Here is a 23,871-nt window from a genome sequence, read left to right on the forward strand (position 1 = left end):
TTGAAAATTATTCTGTTCTATTACAAGTTATCAAAACATCCATAATGTCACTGATATTAAAAAAAGCGAGAATTTGAAAATGATTACAATTCTGAGAACTTAAATTATGGAGCTAATAAAAGCAATTACCAAAAACAATTTCAGTTGTGATTTCAAATAAGTATAGCAACATTATTTACTGTAGTTAGACAAAATTTACTATATTCCAATTAACATTTTGACTTACAATTTATAGAGGTTGAAGAATTGCCATTCAACTCTGATCATTAAATGCTTATATTTGGTCACAAGCCTTTAACTCTCTGGTCGTTAATTGCTTATATTTGTCACAAGCATCATTGATTAAAGTAATCATCACCATATCACCATTTCATAACTCATAAAATTTACAATCAACACTTTGAAAAACAAGCTTTTAACATATTTTTATAATTGTGACTTAGATATGCGGCAATGTTAACATACTTTGTGGACAGGGTTATGTGGCCATGTCAGTCATCGAATTAGACTTTGGATGAACAAGCCCAAATTCTGACATTAGTGCTTGGCATCGACATTCTAAACAAGCCCTGCTTAATCGAATCCAGAATTCGAGCAAGCCCAGAAATCATTTAACCAGTGCACTGGGCTTGCGGGCTTGTGCTTATTTCAACCACTGCCATGTTAACATACCTTGTGCAAAGGGTTATGTGGAAATGTTAACATTCCTTGTGCAAAGGGTTATGTGGAAATGTTAACATACCTTGTGCAAAGGGTAATGTGGAAATGTTAACATACCTTGTGCAAAGGGTTATGTGGAAATGTTAACATACCATGTGCAAAGGGTTATGTGGAAATGTTAACATACCTTGTGCAAAGGGTTATGTGGAAATGTTAACATACCTTGTACAAAGGGTTATGTGGAAATGTTAACATACCTTGTGCAAAGGGTTATGTGGAAATGTTAACATACCTTGTGCAAAGGGTTATGTGGCCATGTTTACATACCTTGTGCAAAGGGTAATGTGGAAATGTTAACACACCATATATAGAAATATTTATGTGGTCATGATAACACACCATATGGAAAGGTTTATGTGGTCATGTTAACACACCATATGGAAATGGTTGTGGCCATGATAACATACCATATGGAAAGGGTTATGTGGTCATGTTAACATATCTTGTGAAAAGGGTTAAGTGGCCATGTTAACATACCATATGGAAAGGGTTATGTGCTCATGTTAACACACCATATGGAAAGGGTTAAGTGGCCATGTTAACACACCATATGGAAAGGGTTATGTGCTCATGTTAACACACCATATGGAAATGGTTATGTGGCCATGTTAACACACCATATGGAAATGGTTATGTGGCCATGTTAACATACCATATGGAAAGGGTTAAGTGGCCATGTTAACACACCATATGGAAATGGTTATGTGGCCATGTTAACACACCATATGGAAAGGGTTAAGTGGCCATGTTAACACACCATATGGAAAGGGTTATGTGCTCATGTTAACACACCATATGGAAATGGTTATGTGGCCATGTTAACACACCATATGGAAAGGGTTAAGTGGCCATGATAACATATCTTATGGAAAGGGTTATGTGGTCATGTTAACATACCTTGTGGGAATGGTTATGTGGCCATGATAACATATCTTATGGAAATGGTTATGTGGCCATGTTAACATACCTTGTGGGAATGGTTATGTGGCCATGATAACATATCTTATGGAAAGGGTTATGTGGCCATGTTAACATACCTTGTGGAAAGGGTTATGTGGCCATGTTAACATACCTTGTGGGAATGGTTATGTGGCCATGATAACATATCTTATGGAAAGGGTTATGTGGCCATGTTAACATACCTTGTGGGAATGGTTATGTGGCCATGATAACACACCATATGGAAATGGTGATGTGGCCATGTTAACATACCTTATGGAAATGGTTATGTGGCCATGTTAACATACCTTGTGGGAATGGTTATGTGGCCATGATAACATACCTTGTGGGAATGGTTATGTGGTCATGTTAACATACCATATGGAAATGGTGATGTGGCCATGTTAACATACCTTGTGGGAATGGTTATGTGGTCATGTTAACACACCATATGGAAATGGTGATGTGGCCATGTTAACATACCTTGTGGAAAGGGTTATGTGGCCATGTTAACATACCTTGTGGGAATGGTTATGTGGCCATGATAACATATCTTATGGAAATGGTTATGTGGCCATGTTAACATACCATATGGAAATGGTGATGTGGCCATGTTAACATACCTTGTGGGAATGGTTATGTGGCCATGATAACATATCTTATGGAAATGGTTATGTGGCCATGTTAACATACCATATGGAAATGGTGATGTGGCCATGTTAACATACCTTGTGGGAATGGTTATGTGGTCATGTTAACACACCATATGGAAATGGTGATGTGGCCATGTTAACATACCTTGTGGAAAGGGTTATGTGGCCATGTTAACATACCTTGTGGGAATGGTTATGTGGCCATGATAACATATCTTATGGAAATGGTTATGTGGCCATGTTAACATACCTTGTGGGAATGGTTATGTGGCCATGATAACATATCTTATGGAAATGGTTATGTGGCCATGTTAACATACCTTGTGGGAATGGTTATGTGGTCATGTTAACACACCATATGGAAATGGTGATGTGGCCATGTTAACATACCTTGTGGAAAGGGTTATGTGGCCATGTTAACATACCTTGTGGGAATGGTTATGTGGCCATGATAACATATCTTATGGAAATGGTGATGTGGCCATGTTAACATACCTTGTGGGAATGGTGATGTGGCCATGATAACACACCATATGGAAATGGTGATGTGGCCATGTTAACATACCTTGTGGGAATGGTTATGTGGCCATGATAACATATCTTATGGAAATGGTTATGTGGCCATGTTAACATACCTTGTGGGAATGGTTATGTGGTCATGTTAACACACCATATGGAAATGGTGATGTGGCCATGTTAACATACCTTGTGGAAAGGGTTATGTGGCCATGTTAACATACCTTGTGGGAATGGTTATGTGGCCATGATAACACACCATATGGAAATGGTGATGTGGCCATGTTAACATACCTTATGGAAATGGTTATGTGGCCATGTTAACATACCATATGGAAATGGTGATGTGGCCATGTTAACATACCTTGTGGGAATGGTTATGTGGTCATGTTAACACACCATATGGAAATGGTGATGTGGCCATGTTAACATACCTTGTGGGAATGGTTATGTGGCCATGATAACACACCATATGGAAATGGTGATGTGGCCATGTTAACATACCTTATGGAAATGGTTATGTGGCCATGTTAACATACCTTGTGGAAAGGGTTAAGTGGCCATGTTAACATACCTTGTGGGAATGGTTATGTGGCCATGATAACATACCTTATGGAAATGGTGATGTGGCCATGTTAACATACCTTGTGGAAAGGGTTAAGTGGCCATGTTAACATACCTTGTGGGAATGGTTATGTGGCCATGATAACATATCTTATGGAAATGGTTATGTGGCCATGTTAACATACCTTGTGGGAATGGTTATGTGGCCATGATAACATATCTTATGGAAAGGGTTATGTGGCCATGTTAACATACCTTGTGGAAAGGATCTGGAGAATGTTGAAAACTCAGCAACATGTAGGTGACAATGTTAAGGCCAGGCTCGCTGACTGGGGCAAACTGCAGTTTCTGGAATATCTGAAATGTACATATAAATATGGAAATATTAATAAGACAGAATGACATGACAATGTTAAGACCGGCCAATCTGTAGTTTCTGGAATATCTTAAATCCACAGATACACATAGAAATGTTAAATACGCGTATAATCATACAGAAATATTATTATATTACACGACCAGCAGTGAATATCAATCTGAATCTGAAATACAAAAATACAAATATATGTAAAACTGACAATAATAAGAATGTAAAGCAGTCTTTGAAAAACCTAAATTAGCATACAACCTCCATTTTCAGCCAATAAAATTGCAGGTAAGAATGCAAGCATTAAGTACTTGAGGGTTAGACATACGTAAAGAATTTCAACTTTCACAGGTGTTTAAAGGTCCGTCTTATATGTATAACTGCCACTCATCAGGAACAAACGTGTCCCTGCGTCAGATTTTGCATGGACAATGCATCAGCCAAAGATGTTGTATTCTAAGTCAGTTAGATGACCTGAAGTAATATCTTAATGATTAAGAGGGGATCATTTGCTACGCTCACTCTACCCATTCATTTTATCTTTAAGATTTTATTTCATGTCATCTATCTATTACGTGGACAGATAAACATTTCGAAAATAATATTGCTTGACAAGGTAAAAATGACCTTGCAATGTTCTCCAGTCAGACCACAGTTTCTGGAAGATCATAACACAACAATTAACTAATGTCTGATGATAATAAACTTCATTCTTATGCAATAATTTTGATATATTATGATAGTTAAATACCTTTTTAACTTGTTATATTTCTCAGACATATTAAATGACAATGATTGCAGTTAATTTCTAAATAAGGCTATTATCTTTTAAAAAATCCGCAAAAAGGTAATTGTGAAGCTCATATTTTACTTATTTAAAAACGCATAATTAGTAATAATATACCTTATTTGTATAATTATTCTCCTTTTTTATTTATTTGAGTTTAGCAGTCCTTCAAACAGCATATAATTTATTTTATTCAACATGTTCAGTGATTATTCTCGGTACAAGTACTGCCTTATAAATAAAGGCTGTTTCCCCTTGCGAAAATATTCTCCCAATTTGGGGAAATGAATAAAAAATCTCCAAGCATTATTTAAGTGACCTTTGAGTCCGCCAAGAACATTGAAAGCACCTCAGCCATTGGCCCATTCAATGATTGTGGGCTAATTGGTTGATCTTGATAATGCATTAGGAGTTAAACCACAGTGGTCTTTTCTATTTATTTCTAAGATTGTTAAATCGTGAACAGTCTGCCCGAGCTGTATTATTTAATCACGTTGATATCACATCAAGTTATTTCATTATGAACAAGTCTTAAGTTAAGCGTTAAGTGTTTTATAACATGTTTTCATTAAATTTTTTATTGGATGCAAAGGCTCATCAGTTCTCATTTTAAGGTTGATACATATTATTAATTGTCATAATGAGTGTGCATATAACTACAAAGATTCATTTTTTTGTTAATTTCCGAAACGATTTCCAAATTTTTAATGCCTTTATTCATTATAAAAAAAATGCATAATGCCTGAGTGCCAACAGCGCCAAGGCTTATAATGACAATGATACCTCAATTTGTTTTCTTTGAAAAACACACACTGACAAACTGGATATGATTATAATTGTTTAATTGTGAAATTTAAGAATTTTGTTTACTATAATGAGATTAATAAAAAGCCAATTATTTTAGTAACACTTTTAAGTAAACAAAATTTTATGTCTACCGTAAATGTTCTATTAAACGTGCATGCCCTATTATTAAAGACGCACTGGGGGTTCTTTGATGTGGGTCTTTTTTTCAATTTTGCGACATGAATTTAGTGCTGTTTAAAAAATTGCTTAATTGGGAAAAATGGATCTTTTTAAGTTCTTAATTCTTTTTTCTTAAAGTGACACACAGTCACACACCCTCATTGTTTAATAGGACATATACAGCATTTTGATACACAGAGACGCAAAAACGCCTACCCTTACACCTGTCATCAGAGCAAAACACACTTAAAGAAATGTAAATCTTTCAGTGCAGAAAAGGTAAATTCATTAAAGGATTGTTGAAAATGATTCATCAAAAAAACTTTTATTTTTACTACCTGTTGTTTATAATATCAAACAAACCTTCAGCATGTGGGTGTTTTTTCTTAGATAAAGCTGGAATGGTGATTATATAACTACCAATACATCTTTTTTTATTTTCCTATTTCCAGAACTGATGGCTTTCTCTCATTTTCATCAAACCTTTTTAACAGATTTAAGCATGAAAGTGTAGGTTTACAAGATGTATAAATTATTTTTATTTATGATTTTATTTCAAAAGAAAATACCCTCTTATATAACTTCTTTTGTTTGCATAACGCTGAACAAGAACAGTGACATTTTTATCCCAAGTGATTAGGTTGGACAAAAAGGGTAAAATTGAAATAAAAATATTTCTAGTCAAAACATTTTGTGTGCAAATCACTTTTATACTTTTGGAACCCATGTGCACATCCACTTAAAAGTTTGTTTTCTGTATTGTTCACCAACAATGATGATATCTTTATGGTCTTAATGTGATCAAATATAAAAAAAAAAATGAAAAAATTATAAAACATACCAAGGTTATAAATATAATACTGGTTATAAAAAAAGAACAATAGAACATAAAAAAATATTTTGCTAATGCAGGGATCGAAGTCTGACACCGTATCTGTATATACAATGGTAGAAGAACTAAGAACAATGCTCCTGATAAGTTTTAATGTAACTTAAAAAAAAAAAACCACAATTTAAAAAGGTCAACACCGAAAGAAAGTTGAATTAGGTTTGAATGCTTATTGTTATTGTATTGAAAAATGTTGTGGGTTGTTGAAAGAGGCTTAACAATCGTTATGGAATAAGTATGTTAAAACTAAACTTTTAAAATATACCTGATCCACTTTGTTCTCGGTGACCGTGATGAGGACACTGTACTTCTGAACAGAGGCGAGGGCTTTCAGGAACTCAATCACCCATGTGTCCACAAATCGTGTCGTCGGCCACAGCAACCAGTCGATGATTCGCTGCAACGCCGTCACCATGCTGTTGTTGTCGATGTTCGAGTCAGAAATCACGTTCCGCACCACTTTTGGTATTAGGGATGGAGGAATGTATGGAACCAACGAACCTAAGCATATCGAGGGCTCAACATCGCATGGCATCGATATGATTTTGAAGATCTCCTTTAATGAGTCTTGTAAACTTTGGGCATCAGGAGTGTCCCACATGTACGCAAGCAGATTCGCCACAGTGTTCACACCTTTGATGTAATTCACAATCTCTGTTTCATGGTCAGGCGAACCACATAAACTTAGAGACCTTATCAGCTGTGTACAGAATGGAGATGCGAGATCTCCTTTTGGTATGCACTCTTTGAATTCTAACAAAAGGTCCGCAAATTTTGTCAAACAGTCTACATGTAGTTTTTCTCTAACATACCCGGTGGCTTTCGCTTCTATAACTGTACAATGATTTCTAAACATCGCAGAAGTCTGAAGAGCTTTTAAACTCTCTTTCAACAAAACTGGAACCATTCCTCTATTGTCATGTGAAAATTTCTTAGAAAACAATGTCAACAAGAACTCCTTATTAAAGAACTCATCGAACTTGCTACCTTGACCCTTTGCCCAGGCTCTGAAAATATCGAGGCCATATGTTCGATATAGCTTTGAGTCACCCTCTAGCACCCAATGAGAAGTGAGGTCAAGCACGCCCAGGACAGTGGCCATTGACTGCTGACCAGCTCCCTGCGAAGCGATTTTCACCAGCAAGTCACGCTTGACCGAATCTGGATGGTCCGATGCCAAGATACCCTTCAGAATCGTCTCCATTTTATCTGGCTTCCCCTTCCGCACCTGCAACAGATCGAGGAGTATATCTTGAAATACAGTATATTTTAAAAGCAATAATTATTGAGGCTCGAAAAATAAAATGATTTACATTCCCTCTCTCCCTTTTTCTAAAACAGCTCCCAGAGTTTTTTTCCACTTTCAAGGGAATGGTCGCGGAGACATTTGATAGGAGAAAATGGTGATGTTTTGGAAAAATACTATAAAATGATTCATATAATGTTCAACTTGCTTTCAACAAACCTATTGACATAATTATGAATGGCACATTCCCTACATGTTAAGGGGTCAATGCTCCTCCTCCAAAAACATATCCTTTTTTTCCTTTACAGAGTATTTTTTTACCTGTGTAGGGGAAAAATTTATATTCTTTTTCAGGAGGGAAATGGAGCCGAAAAAACCCACCCCTTGCTCCAACCCATTGTTTCTAATAAGAAGGATAATATGATGATGAAGTATTGCCAAAAATCGATCATTTGAGGCTTAGAGGTTGCCGATAATTGATTGTGTTATCCTGAAATTGAGTATATATAGTTATATGGCTTAACTTTCAATGTCGATGTCTGTAATTGGGGCAATACCTTTCTTGTTGTCTTTGAAAATCCAAGATAGCAAATTTGATGTCAAAATATAAAACTAAACACTATATCAATAGTACAATTTATTTCAAATTTAGCTAAAAAAAACCAAGATCTTTTTGAACATGCAATTATCTTCAAACAAACAATTAAAAACACAACATCGCACAAGTAATTGTCCCTTAAACTTGTTAACATTTAAATGCGGCTCGTTATTTTTTAACTTCAATAACACAATTGAAAATTGCTTCAAACGGCATTATCTATTATTTTCATACAATTGATAAAAAATGATTTTTTAAGAACTATTATTCCCTATTGTAAGACGTACATTTCTAATTTGTATAATTTCTGTTTCTGAATGTAATCATAAGTGACAATCTGAAATCACCATACACAGTAATGTTGATTTAAGGCCTAAAAAAACATACATTTGGTTTGAGTTACCCAACCCTGCCTTTTTTTAGGTGTGTTTTAACATGTAGTTTTAAAAACCATTAATACAGAAGATTACTAATAATTTAACACACCATTCTCCAATTATGAAAATAGCATGAATTCTTATAAAATTAAATCCTATTAAAAAAAAATACTGATAACGTACAGTTTTTAAAAAGAATGTTAATTACCCTTAAACCAAACCATTTTTTTTCGGCCAATAACAAATAATCTGTTTTTACCCAACATTGAAATTACTACTCAATTCTCAGATATATATACCTACAGACTAAATACTTACATATGAAAAGGACATTTCTGCTTGAGAAGTGCAGACTAAATACTTACATAACTAAAGGACAATTTCCCCCTTGAAAAGTGCATATAGAATTTAATTTCATTTTCAGTAAAATACGGAAGTGTCATTCTAATGCAATAACTACATAATTATACAAGATAATGTTTTGCAATGTTAAAATTCCCAATATAATCCCAAATTGCTCATATTAATGCTCATAAATATTGAAAAACCGCAATGAATGCCTGCATGACAGATACTGCATTAATATATGCTAAATACAAACAAATGGGAAATGACACTTAAATATTTTCTTCTGAATATAACATTTCATGTTTTTACCCCAGAACAATAATCATATTAAATTTAACAGCCTGGAATAAAGCTGACGTCACATTAGACAGTATAATCTTTCAAATCTAATATGCAAAAACAAATGCCGTAAAACCAGGGGTTGCTAAATGGTGACTTAAGTATCTGTCTGCTTTTATTTATGATTTGTTACAACATAAAATCTAAAGACAGAAAGTTCATGTCCTTGCAAGTACAGACTCACTACTAGTACTCCTGCTTTGGTGTCATTATGACCTGTACAAAGTTTAGTGACACTTAAAGGGACTATACACCAGATTTGCACCAAAAAAACGTTTTTTCTGTAAGGAATCTCGCAGGACAATTATTTAATCAAATGTTTTACTCTTTGATATCATAACTGTAAAAAAAATAAAAAAAGGGAAAAAAAATTGAGTTGGAGAATGGGTTCGAACCAGTGCATGTCGCCAAAATTACTGTCCAGTGTTGTATCCATTGTGATACGAAGGATTTCTATTATCACTTGGAATATTTAAGCGATATACCTAACTTGGTAACATAACATGTTATAACATTGACTGGCCAATCGTATAAGAATGAATTCTACTAGGTATACATACCTTTTTTAATGGAAAAATACAAAAAAAATGCGAAACATAAATTAATTGTAAACTATGTGGTACTTCAGTTAGTAAGTTTCAATGCATTCAGTACACATCGTTACCAAGATTATGTCAGTTTTCAACCATTTACTTTATTTTTGCTATTTCATCATACGGTGTATTAGCCCCTTTAACCTTAAACTTCTATTTTTTCTTCAGAATTATCAAAGGGGTCATTCCTACTTAAATGATCTAGCATAAAACATCTATTTTGAACTTATTTTTAAATGCAGTTTAAAAATGTCAGAAATCTCAAAAGGCCTAAATTAATTAATTGGCTCAAGTTAAAAAAACTCGGATTTTGGCAGGATTGATGGGTAAGAAAACACATGCCAAAAAAAAGCTTATCAAACAGATTCAATGTAAACCTGCAGCCTGCATGCAGATAACAATCCAATCTTACAATGACAACAAGAATTATCACCTGAATATGAACCTAGTTGAAGAAATTTGTTTAAGTTTCCAGAAGTATCCAAAAAAAATCTCAACCCCTGATGAATGTGTTGAGATTTTCACCATTACTGTTTTCTGAGGTATTGATTTCAAATTTCATACACATTTTGACTGTGCTTTATTCTTTATAAAATGACGACAATGACGATGACAGCAATGATTATGATGATCAAACTGCATGCCTTATTTCACAGATGTTAAAGCTGCACTCTCACAGATTCACCATTTTTACAACTTTTTTTATTTTTTGTCTTGGAATGAGCAAATTTTTGCGTAAATATCTACAAACCAATGATATAAGATTGCTGACAAAATACCAGATCATAGATTATTAAATTAATGTACTAACGGTTTAAGAAAAATGCATAAGTTACATCAATTTTTTAACTTGAATATAAAAATCTGCGATCTAATTTTTTGTCAGCAGTCTTATTCAACTGGATTCAATGGATTTTCGAAAAACATTGGCTTGTTCCAAGACAAAAAATAAATAAGTTGTCAAACGTTCAATTTGTGAGAGTGCAGCTTTAAAGTTATATGTATAGTATGTCCTTATTTTTATACAGTAGACCTTAGGAACATTATATTAACTTTATCAATGCCATTTCACCAACATTGGGCATTCAAGGAGCATACAACATTCCTGCAGTGATACTTCTTTACAATTTAAGCAGGTAGTGGAGTGGGGGTAGTTGTCACATCCAGTGATAGCTCAAGTTGCAAAAAGTGGTTTAGTTAATCGTAATGTTTACAACAGCAACAAGAGAATGTTAATGTCAAGGTACCTTAGTTTATCAATCAAAATTGAACAGACAGTATTGAATATTCTCTAATATTTGACTTGATCGGCAGTCTGTTTATTGATTTTCATACCTTCGCATGTGAACAATTTTGACAGTGAAGATATCAAAATAAGCAAAAACAAACATCTTCTAAAGGTTAACAATCAAAAGATTTGCAAAGTCAATATCGTTATCTATTTTGGATTTTAACGAAATGCTTTAGCTAAAACAAACGTGTTCCATTGAATACAAGAAAATGACCCAAATATTTCATCATACCCCCGCCAGAGTACAATTTAAGATAACTGTCAGTTATCTGGTTTGTTTATCATTATATTAAAGCAAAAAGTATGTATTCTGCATTGAATGCACTTCACATACCAACTCAACTAGTCCTGTAAATAATACTAACGCTTATCATGGAATGTTCGCCTTGCACCACATTCAACCCATGCACCCCTGATATACTTGATCGTGAAACTTAAAAAGTATGATGTCATTGCCCAATATAATAATTGACTTGGTCACGTAAACCAATTACCAAAATAGAACTTGCACAAAATAATTGGTTCGATCTGATTGGATAGTTTGAAGCAAAAAGGCCGAAAATTGCACCAGTTCGCAAACAATTATGAAAATTAGGAGTTGATCATCGGGGATCAAGGGATGTGTTTCACTGACTGGTGTTATATTTATGACTAATACAACAGCATCATTGTTATTATAGTTATCAGCCAATCAAGTGCCTGCCAATCCCAAGAAGGCAAATTCAAATTTTGTAGCAGACATCAAAAATATTTCTAACATTTCTAGGCTAAAATGTAAGTTAATATTGTCATAGATTAAATGACCTACATACTTTTTTCAAATTTATTAACACTGACCTTGACCTTCCTAAATGCAACACCATGGAAGTCCTACATAAACACTTCCTACGTACCAAGTTTGGTCACAATATGTTAACCCTAACTAAAGTTATTCAGTTACCAACCGTTTTTCTATTTTTATTTACAATGACCTTGACCCTAAATTTTTGGCCAAAATGCAATCCCATGGAAAGTCTCCATAAATTGTTCCTTAATTGCCTCTATTTCTCTTTTTAAAAGCTTAGTTCAAATGATGCAAATAAAGGTCAAGCCACGCCTGGTCAATGATTTAAGATGGTATACAAGCATGTGCTATAAATAATTAAATCAAATCCCGTTCTTGGTCCACTAATGCCATGGTCGAAAGACAACAAGCACCATGTGAATTGGTTGCAGGCAAACAGAATAGAATAATCCAAGGAAGAAGACATCCAACATCAAATGCGTATTAATTAATACACATGCAACTATAATAAATTTATGATCAAACGAAAGGGCCTTTTAGCAAATACCAACGCTAGGTGTCTGCATGTTCTTGTTTTTCCAGTCAAACAATCGAAGCCTGGGTTATGCACCTCCTCCTATACATGCGCATATTTTCCCTGGCAACATGTGTACCAAGTTTGGTTTTATAACTTGAATGGTTTTGAATGTTTCTTTAGTAAATTGAAGGGCATTGAAACAGAACAAGGACTTATGAAAGAAGGTCAAAATACTTCTGTACTTAATTCTATACCGTTTAACAACTGAGTTACAGAACCAATTAGATCTCTTATTTTTCATTTTATTTTTTTTTGTCTTACCTTTTTAAGGAACATTGCAGCAATTATCCTGATAATCATTTTCATTGCAGATTTTTTTAAGAGCTATTTAAATGAGGACGTTGCTACCAAAATCACGCAGCTGCGATTATATAAATTAATAGCTTAGAATGAAGAAATAATAAAGAATGTCATGAAAGACAACATCCTTAAATTACTTTTTTTCCTGGAAAAACAGACCATCCTACTTGTATCAAAATACATGTAGTATATCATTTTATATATTGTATCCATACCGTAATTATCATTATTTGGGCTATCATATTTTTTTTTTATATATATACAATCCAAATTAAACGGAAAAAAAATAATTGCACAAAAAAAGACAATTGTCTGAATCCCAGTTAAAGTTTATAAATAGGGTTGGTATATTTGTTTAAATTATATGTACTCGATCATAAACAGATATGATTCAAACTGGAAAACCATTATGTGGTATTTTTTAACAAGGAAACACAGATGAGACAGCAGCATGGTTGTTGCCTTTATTATTATTATCATACAAAATTATGTATAATCAGCCTCGTATTAGCTCCCAATGACAATATATAGGCTTGTTTTGAGGAAATACTGTGTTTGTCAATTTTTGGATCATCTGGTGTCTTGTCCCTTTAAAGGAAATCAGAAAAATTGCAAAAACAAGAGTGTATTAGTCTTATTCAGTATTATCCAGCTGTGATTATGCGTGCATTAAGACTTAAAAATGTCCATTATTATAATAACTAATGGCAACGGCATTAAAAAAATATCATTTGCAACATTTATACCTTGTAATGATTGCCCATTAAAAAACATGGGGTGAATTTAAATGACATTATTTACATTCCTTAGTGAATAGTCTCTAATTATACTATAATTAAAAATTACAGTTTTTCATTTATTAATTCATATAATGTTCAACTTCGCTGCATTCACTCAATTCACATGTTGATGTTCATCTGAAATTACACTAATTTACAAGAGGTATTCATGTCATAAATAATTACCTTTCATTATCATGGGTGGATTGTTTAAACATTCAGGTTATCATTTAATATGACAAACATAGGATTTCCAAACAGTGGATTTCGAAATATGCATTGACCATTTGGTAATTGGAGCTATCTTATGCACCAGTCAATTGTAACCACGGCTCCCCCAGGTCCGGGGAATAGCCGTGACTTTGACTTTCGGCCCAGCCAAGCCCGGGTAAAATCCCTGCCCTGCTGGGACAAACTGCTGGTAAAATCCCCGCCAAATGCACCTGCACCCCAGAGACCCTAGGCAAGGACCATTCCCCGCTATTTTATTGCGCATAGACAAAACCACCGTATTCACCCGGCGCTGCGAGGCCACCTGAATGGTAATAACATGGCCCATTTCCACCGCTATCCCTGGTATACCCCCGGACCTGGGGGTGGTGGGGGGGGGGGCGGTTACAATTGACTGGTGCATTAGCAACTGCACCGTACAACAAAAATGACAAAATATCATATGATCAGGAATTTTAATTGCATATTTAAAATTTAATCAGCGTCAAAAATCAAATTGAAAATTGAACTTGCTTAATGAAATATGCTGTCCCTAAACTAACCAATTAAGCTCTGAGTTTTAAAATAAGCAGTATTACTTTATCATGCGGAAAAAATTATTTGTAAACTAGCAATCGTACAATAAGAGTGCTCATATTTGATATTGACAAATAAATATTCCCAAAATTCACCAATAATACACTGCAGTCGAATCATCATCATCATCTTCATCATTATCCCCATCGTCATCATCATCATCATCATCATCATCATCATCATCCTGATCAAAAATCACACCCACTGATTTTTGCATATAGGTGAACAAAATACCCTCCCTGTCATATAAATATTCACTTTTATTTGCCATTTTCGACGGTTATTTACCATACCTATATTACCATACCTTTAATTTAAAAGGTATAATATATCATTTTATTACATTTTACAACAATTTTACTCTGTAAAAAGAGAGTTTAAAAGCAAAATATTACACTCTAATATTATACCACACATTTGTTCTGGTGGTAGGACTATTACCTTTCAGACCTTTAATAGCAAAAATGCTAACAAAATTTATCTGAAATGGGTCTAATTAAGATGCAAGTGCACTTTTCAATTAACCAGATAAACATTAACCTGTCACACTGCCATAATTCGGAGATATAATCTAGTTTTAAATTAATGCATTCCTGGGGTGTCTTGTCCGTTTTCAGAGCATGTAGGTCACCAGGTTATTTTCACACCCTTTTAAAGTAAACACCCTCAGGCTTAACTGCTTACATTGTATATGAACCAAAATCAGACAACTCAAATGGTTTGTCTATTTAAAGATATTCAACCTTGATAGTGTTTTCTTCTTCACATTGTATTATTTAACTCCTATATCAGAATTGTAACAAGTAGGCAGAGCTTATGAGTGTACTATTAAAGTTGTATGCAGATATATATATATATATATATATATATATATATATATATATATATATATATATATATATATAATTGCTAGCTAGTTATTGAACATTATCATTGAAAAAAAAGGCATGAGGCAGGGGAGACAACTCTTTTTCCAATGAATTCCCATTTTACAATGAAATATTGACTTTAATAGCCCTGTAGGGGTATGTGTCAGTACCCTCCATGATCAAGTCGTCTTGACTGCTGACAAATGTTAATGAACTGTCAAGGCAGACCCTCTTTTAAATTCCTGCTTTAGCAACAGGAAAGCACCTGGTTACCTTACGGAACCAATGAAACTGCCTCATTAATTATTCATGATTACTATATTTTCCAAGTCAAATCGCCAACAGTACACAACAAAGCATAGCATAGTAGTATATCTGGGTATTTGACAATGTTACAGGGGATGAGTGATAGTTCTTATTCCCACGTGAGAATAAGGAGCAAAATCATGGGTATAATGCTGAATACATTTGTCAGTTACCAGACTAACCAGAGTACCATGCCGAAAGTGGCATCCTATATGATTGTAATCTTTTTGAGTTTGATATAAGTATCATACAAACATCCAAACATCAAGTACATTGGCCTTCAACACACTAATCTGAGACTGAGGTTAAGATTTTACACCTCTGAGGAATGATAACAGACTAAAAATCTTAATCCAGAAAATGCAGACCAAAAGCTGAGGGTTAAGGGGTTTAGATTCTAGGGGCATGTTTCAATAAGATATCTTTAAACCTTACACTGCTCTAGAGCGAGTGCAAAATTACTGTATGGAAGACAGTATTCGGTGAGGGGCGGAGTTACGTCCGCTACCCACGGTGCCATTTTGTGCCTGTGCACTATATCACAAGTTCAATAAATATGGCGCAAGTGAATGTTTTCAATGGCGAGGATGCTTTTGACCTAAGTTCAACTGTAAAGTAAAACGGTTAGAATCTATGCAATAAATGTTCGTACGATATTTTCATTCAAACAATGGTTACATCAAAAACAGAGTTACGCCTCGAAAGATCTTAATATTTATGCAAAAAGCTACAGAAACAAGCTCTGAGTAGCAAAAAGATATCTGTCCCGGGGGGGAGCCTGTTCAGATAAGATATCTTAGTTGTAAACCTTACACTGCATTTAAGACTGCTTGGGGACACACGTCACCTGTGGAGTTATGTGCAGAATCTATGCTATAAATTTATTGTCCTCGTTTTATTGAAACCCTGAGTTTACACGAAAGATGGGGTAATGCCTAGAAATTTATGATCTTAAGCCTTTATACTTATAATCTTCATTGAAATGTGGCACCATGCCTGGTTGAAATTGTTTCCAAAATAGCTTATGAGCATTTTAGGATATCTTTTTTATCTTTAATCCAGACATCCCGTCAAAAGGAAACTTTACACCTGTACAATAATCTGAAATTGAAAGCTCTTGATTTATGATGACTTCCGCTCTGATCATCCCTGACAGTGACCTCACAGAGTAAAATCAACGCCCCATGCAGAGAACAGAATAACACATTGTCTGAATGACAGAAGGTATACAATTCCTCTTACGGTTCTAATATCAGCACGAATTACTTAATACTGTACTAGTACCCAAATTAAATTTACTTAGTCACAAATCCAATCTTGGGTAAACAGTGCCCAAAATTGCCCAAAGGTTTATTTTTTAACAGACAGGCAAATAAAAGGAAACAGCTTGTCACATTTGTTTTCTGAAGTTGTTTTCGTAAGGTGAATTTTTTTTACGAGATAACATGTTACATCCCTGTTTGCACAAAGTACAGATTTCAAAAAACAACAACCGCAAAACAAGACAAAGGTATTAAAAAGAGTTTTACACCTGACCAGAATAATTAACATGAATTGCTAGAAGCATAAAACTAAAGTCTGATGCAAAGATTCTTATATCAAGAAATGATGATTGTAATTTTCCATTACATGTAAATCAAAAACATTTTCTTTAAAATTAAGGTTTGGTGTCTTTAAACTGGATCTTGTAAAGATTGAAAAATGTTTGAATGTTTTTGTTTTTTATTAATAATTGTTTTTGTATGATTTTTCAAGAATCCACAGAAATTTTTGAGACATGCAGTCAAAATAAATGATGTTAACATCGATCTCTTGTCATGTGCAGCATGTGTCACAGGCTGAGAAAAATGTTCATCCAGACCGGCTGGGCTCGTATCATGGACCCCTTGCTAACAGAGAGAGAGAGAGAGTGCTCTACAGACTCAGAGCTACAGGGCCGCTTACACACCAATTCAACAACTGTATAGGTAACAATACTAGTGTTGGGAATCGGTTCCAATTTAACAATCGATAATCGGTTCCACTCAAGTAACCGATTATCGATAGTACAATCGTTTTTTTTAAATACTAGATAAAACCTTAAGTGAAGTTTTATTCATGCACATTATTAAACTCTTAATCATTATATGCATATATATATATACGTTATGTCTATGATTGAAGTAATTAAGTGTTATATAAAAAAATAATTCATTTTTACTTGCTCATTGTGGCTTTCATCTGCCATTTTGTTAAAGATAACGTCTGAAAATGTACTTATATTTTTTTCATTTTTTTTTCGATGATCGATTGTAACCAAATACAATCGATTGACGCCGATTTCAGGCCCAACCAATCGATTTTCGATTATAATCGATCATCGGAACATCACTAAACAATACTGTGACATTTTCCCCTACCAAGTTGGAATTCGACCCCGAAATTCCAGGATAGAGAACAAGGTGAACCTATTCTCAAGGAAACCATGGATAGGATATCGAGTACATGATTCATTCACAGCCCCTCATTGGACGCATTTCGTCACAGGGTGAGTCAAACGTGAGGTCAGACCGGGGCTCAAACCAGGGACCCCTCGCTAGCAAGGTGAGTGCTCTACTGACTGAGCTACTAGGCCGCTTACACACCTACTCAAAACCTTAATATATAGTCATTGATTATACCATGACAACGAATTGAGCAGTTATAATGTCAAGTTGCTACTATCTTGGTGTGCCTAAATGACATGGTTCAATGCCCTTGTTATTAGTAACAATATATTTTGTGAAATTTAATTATTTCATAGGAATGATTCTTAATGATAAAGGGTGGCCAGTAAGCTTAGTGGTTAGCATGGTTGCTTCTCTCAAAGACGACCTAGGTTTGACTCCCGGCCTGGACGTGTGTGAGATTGGTCGATCAGGTCACCAAGCAGGATAAGAGTGTTTTTCTTCCAATTTCCTCCACAACACAAGACCACACTCTCGCGCAACATTGTGCCAACGAGACTGACTTACCATAAATTAATGTAATTAACTTTCTTCACAATCGTTGTAAAATAAATACAGTAGGAAGGGCGGAGTGAGTGAAGCGAACATTTTAGTCCTTCTTAGTCATTCAGATTTCAAAATATGTTCTTGATGACTTACTGATTATAACAGGTTATCAGCAGGGAATGATTATTATGTCATGTCAGTTAAGGTTTAAAAGTACAATTCTTAATGATTTAAAGGCTGGTTACCTCATTGCGTGCTTATATGCGATCTATCATTCATTAATGGCTGAATAAGTGTTGCATGATTATTCAACCTAGTTTTATTTAATCTAGTTAATATGTTAACACATGCAGACAGTGCATGAAGTTGATAAACAAGTATAGTAATCAATGGCAAATCCAGGAATTGACGTTAGAGTGGGTGTAACTTATGGGTGCAACCTTTTGACATGCCTGACCCTCCTTAATACGTAACCAATATATATTTATCATTTAAAATGTTGGCAGGGGTTTGGGGGTACTCCCCCTAAGGATCTTCAACAGTTAAAGTCCAAAAAGGTGCATTTTTAGTGTATTTTATTCCTTTATCCGATTATAATTGTCTTGAATTTAAAACTTGGACAAATTTTGTGGGGGTGCACACTGTGTGTGCCCTCTTTGGCGCACTCTGTGTGGGCCCCCTTTGAATATGCTAGAGATAATCTAAAACTATTAGTCTAAGATCAGATTTATAAAACTCTTTCGCATATTAAATCAGATATCTCATAGAGCAAAACAATATTGAATGGATATATATGTTTATCATCAAAAAAATACCAAAACTTGGCAACTTCATACCAGAAGAAAGGGAAACAAACGCTCGTATTCAATTGATTCAATGATAAAAAGCATATTTGCCTACTGAAGATAAGAACTTCAATAATCATGGACCGAATATTTACTTTTATATTTTACATTGAAAGATACCGATTCCAATATCCGTTAACAGGGGAGCTTAGGCAGGACCATATTTACTCTTGTATAAGGAACTGGCTTCTAGGTTAAACCAATACACTACTTATATTACAATCACAATTGAAGAATTTAAATTCCCTATTGAATCTCAATACTCAATGCATCTGCTTGCTAGATGTAAGTTTTCTTTCATTCAGAAAAAGAAAACATTATGCCCTAAATTACCAATCAAAGAAGAGTACTCAAAAATTGATAAAAGCCCAAAAATTGTCAATTCTTGACTTTAAAACACAAACCAGGGGCCATATTCAGTATAGTTCTTATATTAATCCTTAGACATACATGTGTACCACAGTGATACCATTCAGCCTTAAAATTGGCAAATTTAATCTACAGTCCAATCAAAACACTCAGATTCTATACTTAAATTTAAGATCAATTTAAGCTTGTTATTAAATATGACCCTAGGTTTGAGAATTTAAAAAAGGTCGCTGGTACATACCTTCAACGAGTACGACTTTGATCTTAGCCAACTCATACTTCCAGCAATAAACTTTTCAACGGTTCAATGTTTCAGTTTGTTATTTTTAATTGAAGAAAAACACTTTTTTCTGAAAAATCAAGGTCCAGTCCATGATAAAATAATATACTATTGCAGTTCACATAAACTGTCTAACATCCAAATGATATTCCTTGAAGATAATCTAAATCCCAACGTGCAGTTTTTCGTTTTGTTTACAAGTCATCTGGGAATGTATTATTGGTCCCAGAAGTCATTGACGTGTTTCGAAATAGGTGGGAAGGTAAAAAAAAAGTCATTTCTATGAACTTTCATGACAGTCGTCAGCATGTTGAAATACTATTATCACTGTTAATCAACAACTGCAAATCATTGGCTTTAACATTCACATGAAAAGCAATTTACAGTCCACATCAATGATCTATGCAATCATATATCAATCATGATAAAACTTAAACCCAAACTACTTAATTCTGTGAAAACTTATATTTACTCAGTTCACTGACGTTTTCGACACAAATATTTAATAATGAATACTGTCCGATATATGAATAAAACTTAAGCACATTTTAAACGCATACAATTTAAACTCCACGATTTAAACTCCTTGGTCTGGCCATCATAGAGTATACTGGTAGGTAGATACGAAACTATGATAACTTCAACACTTGTCAACACAGACTTTTTCCACCATTTATGGACAGTTCCCACACCATTCATGCATGATATTCCATGCCCCAATAGTCAATTAAATTAAAGGGAACACCTTTTCAAGTCCACTGACATTCAAACTCCATTTGAACTATCTTAAATCTTCCGAAATTGGTATGAAAACATTATGTTTACTTTCAAGTTCTTGAAATTCGTCACTTAGTTCTGCATTCTTGCCTTTTAGTCATAGCCAGCACACAATTCTTTCCTTAAAGTTATTGTAATATATATCATTATTAACAAAGCTTTAATAATGAAGTAGTAACTGATACTATTGTGTCAGTATACTGGTATAAAACTTTGACATACTTTCAATGTACTAAATATCTGATTTAGGTGTTTATTGTTTGCGTTAAGTTGTGGAGTACAATACAAAAACTGTCAACATTACAAAACATTTTACCTATGTTAAACCTATTTCATGCCAGGCTAATTCTGACCTTGTTTTTTCCAATTTTTAATGGGTGTCAAATAACTGGCTTACTTTATAATTTGGGGAATAATACTACCAGTATTTAAAACAGCACTGAATGGCTGAGTCCATGCATTCCATAGAATTATACAAGACTAAAATGGATTTAAATATCTAAACTATAATCATCTTCAATTATGCTTTTGTATATGCATGAAAAAACTATTTAGGAACAAGCCAATGCAGCTAGCCAAAACCTACTGTGACAGACTGCCATATCCCTCACCAAATTATTAAGAACTTTGATCATATCAACTTTGCCTAATACCAGCGCTTGAATTTAGAACAAAAAAGTTTTCTTAGTTTTCATCTAACTCCAATATTAAAATGGTATCAAATAGAGTTGGTGTTACCTTTCGCGAAACGTGCCCACAATGTACAATGCTATAATTCACTTAAACCCCATGCTATTTATTGAACGTTGTCCTTAACAACATGTTACAGAACAGTTTTGTCACCCGCACCCTTTGTGATTGAAATTAACACACTCATGTTCAAGTGCTCATGACAATGATTTCAATAACTGGAGTTGTGCGTGCTGTCACTATTATGTATAATATATTACACTTCCTCTTTTACAAGAGGCTTGAATATTTCTATAAAAAAATCCCCGACCTTCCCTTGTACTATTTTTTCTATCACAAACAATTATTTTGTTTATTATATCAAACTTAGTTTGTTATTCATATTTTTTTTTCATTTTTTTTTAACAATTCGATACTGACTTCTATAAATACTTGTGATGTAATTTCAAGTCATGAACATCTGTTTAAACATGATATACCAATGATATATTATAGGAATTTATGGCATATACCATCCAAAAACAATGTTGACTGTAGATATAAAATGCCATGGGCAAAAACAAGTTGACCTTTAAAGATAACAATTCAGGAATCAAAGTCTAGTGCGAAATCTTTATCTGAATTGCAATGCCTGTTTAAGTGGGTCAGCTCATTTTTTTTTAAGATTTATTGGTACTTTAATATCATACATTTCCAGTTGAGTACACATTCTTCCCCATCCCCCACACCCCCTGCTAAAATTGTCTAAGTAAACATAATGCATGTGACAATGTCTGTATGGTGGATAAAGTATGCATCAGTTTTAGACTAAAATTAGGCAAACTCCGTAGCGGAGGAACCCCAAAACCTGCTTGCCATGTTTAGAGCCAATTTGGGGGTTTCCTGGGGATATTGGCACCCTCAAACATCAAATCTGGGATCTACCCATATCTGCTTTATAACATATGCTTCATGACAGAAAAAAGTCACTAACACATGATCATCTACCTAAAGATATGGGTAGGAGAACACCAAACAAAATTAGCCAGAATTTAAAAAGGGCAGGGTCATTCAGAAGAGGAACAGGTTGCTATGTGAGAAATATGTATAGGGCTGAGGAAAACTTGATCATTTGTGAATTACATGTAGACAGAAGATGTCAGGAATTGTGTTCAATTGAAGTAATATTAGGTTTCAACTACCATATCATATGTAAATTTAGTATGTATTTACAATCACACTAAACTATACTTAAAGTTTTATTTAAAACTAAAAAAACATTTGATTATCTTAAGCATTTAATTCTATGAATGCAGATTCAAGGGTTTCCTAGCGCCATGCTAGTCTTAATGAGGGAAAAGGAGTGCTAGCATAAAAGGTCAGGTTACTACACCCTTCCATAACTTTTAAGCTTTAACCCTGAAACTATTTACAAATAACTTAAAGGTCCAGATGATCTCAAAGAATTAAAACATGAAGGGGAATAATGTACAAAATATGTACAATGACTAACAACTTGTGGTTATGTCCCTTGCATAAGAGGTTACAATAGATTACTATTGTTATTGGTCCCAGGTAGACATTAATAAGATAAACACTATTCTGACTATTTTCTGACTATTTCAATAGCCTTACATAATATTATTTGAAGTAAATAGCCTCCAGCCCAAAATACAAGATGTCAATATAATTATCTATTTGATGGTGATGTGTCTTAATAATACAAAGTAAACACATTTCAATATTCCTTTACAATTGCAGTTCTAAATGATAATCTTCCTTAAGGGAGTCCAACAATTCTTAAGTTTTAGCCTACACTAGATTTTGGGATCTGTTTAAGACTCCTAATTAATAAATAAGGAAAAAAAATATGGTATCGAAATGCATTTTTGCATAAATTATTAGCATTTCAAAACTTCATTCCAAGTTGAATCTTGGTTAAATATATTGCTAATTTAATATTTTTTTCTCCTTTTTGTATGATTATTAAATAATGTTTGACATATATATATATGGATGCAGTTCAGTAATTTTTCTTGGTTCAATGTAATTTTAAAGGCTGTTTCCCCTTAAAAAGTGTCCATTTTCCTAACAAAATCTTAATATTTTCCCAATTCATAAGTCATAGATTCCTTGAATGAATAAAAAAGCAATGCATTTCTAATCTTGATGTGTTGATTATATCATTATATTAGTCCATATAAACATCAGCCTCAAAGTCTTTAATGATTTTGGTTTTTTAAAGGAAATTTAATATTATCATGAATGTCCATATGTTACAAAAGTTCCCTAATAACACACATTATTGTGGCTAAGGTATATTCGCTATTATATCAGCTAGTTT

General features: G+C 34.0%; 1 protein-coding gene across 3 annotated transcripts in view; it reads right to left on the reverse strand.

Moving 5' to 3' along the window:
• Positions 1-23,871, reverse strand: part of LOC128227650 (ubiquitin carboxyl-terminal hydrolase 38-like) — a 47,620-nt gene that overhangs the window by 22,757 nt on the left and 992 nt on the right. The window contains exons 1-3 of one of the 3 annotated variants that reach the window (XM_052938388.1): positions 21,597-21,670; positions 6,667-7,629; positions 3,648-3,749 (exon numbers count right to left, since the gene is read on the reverse strand). In XM_052938388.1, coding sequence (XP_052794348.1) covers positions 3,648-3,749; positions 6,667-7,605 — 1,041 coding nt within the window. In that variant the 5' untranslated portion in view covers positions 7,606-7,629; positions 21,597-21,670. Of the gene's footprint in view, positions 1-3,647; positions 3,750-6,666; positions 7,630-20,042; positions 20,883-21,596; positions 21,671-23,871 lie in introns of those variants that run through there. The other 2 variants (XM_052938386.1, XM_052938387.1) reach the window with 2 other exon arrangements.

The sequence above is a fragment of the Mya arenaria genome, chromosome 3, assembly GCF_026914265.1.
Source record: "Mya arenaria isolate MELC-2E11 chromosome 3, ASM2691426v1".
In the NCBI taxonomy this organism is placed as follows: Eukaryota; Metazoa; Mollusca; class Bivalvia; order Myida; family Myidae; genus Mya; species Mya arenaria.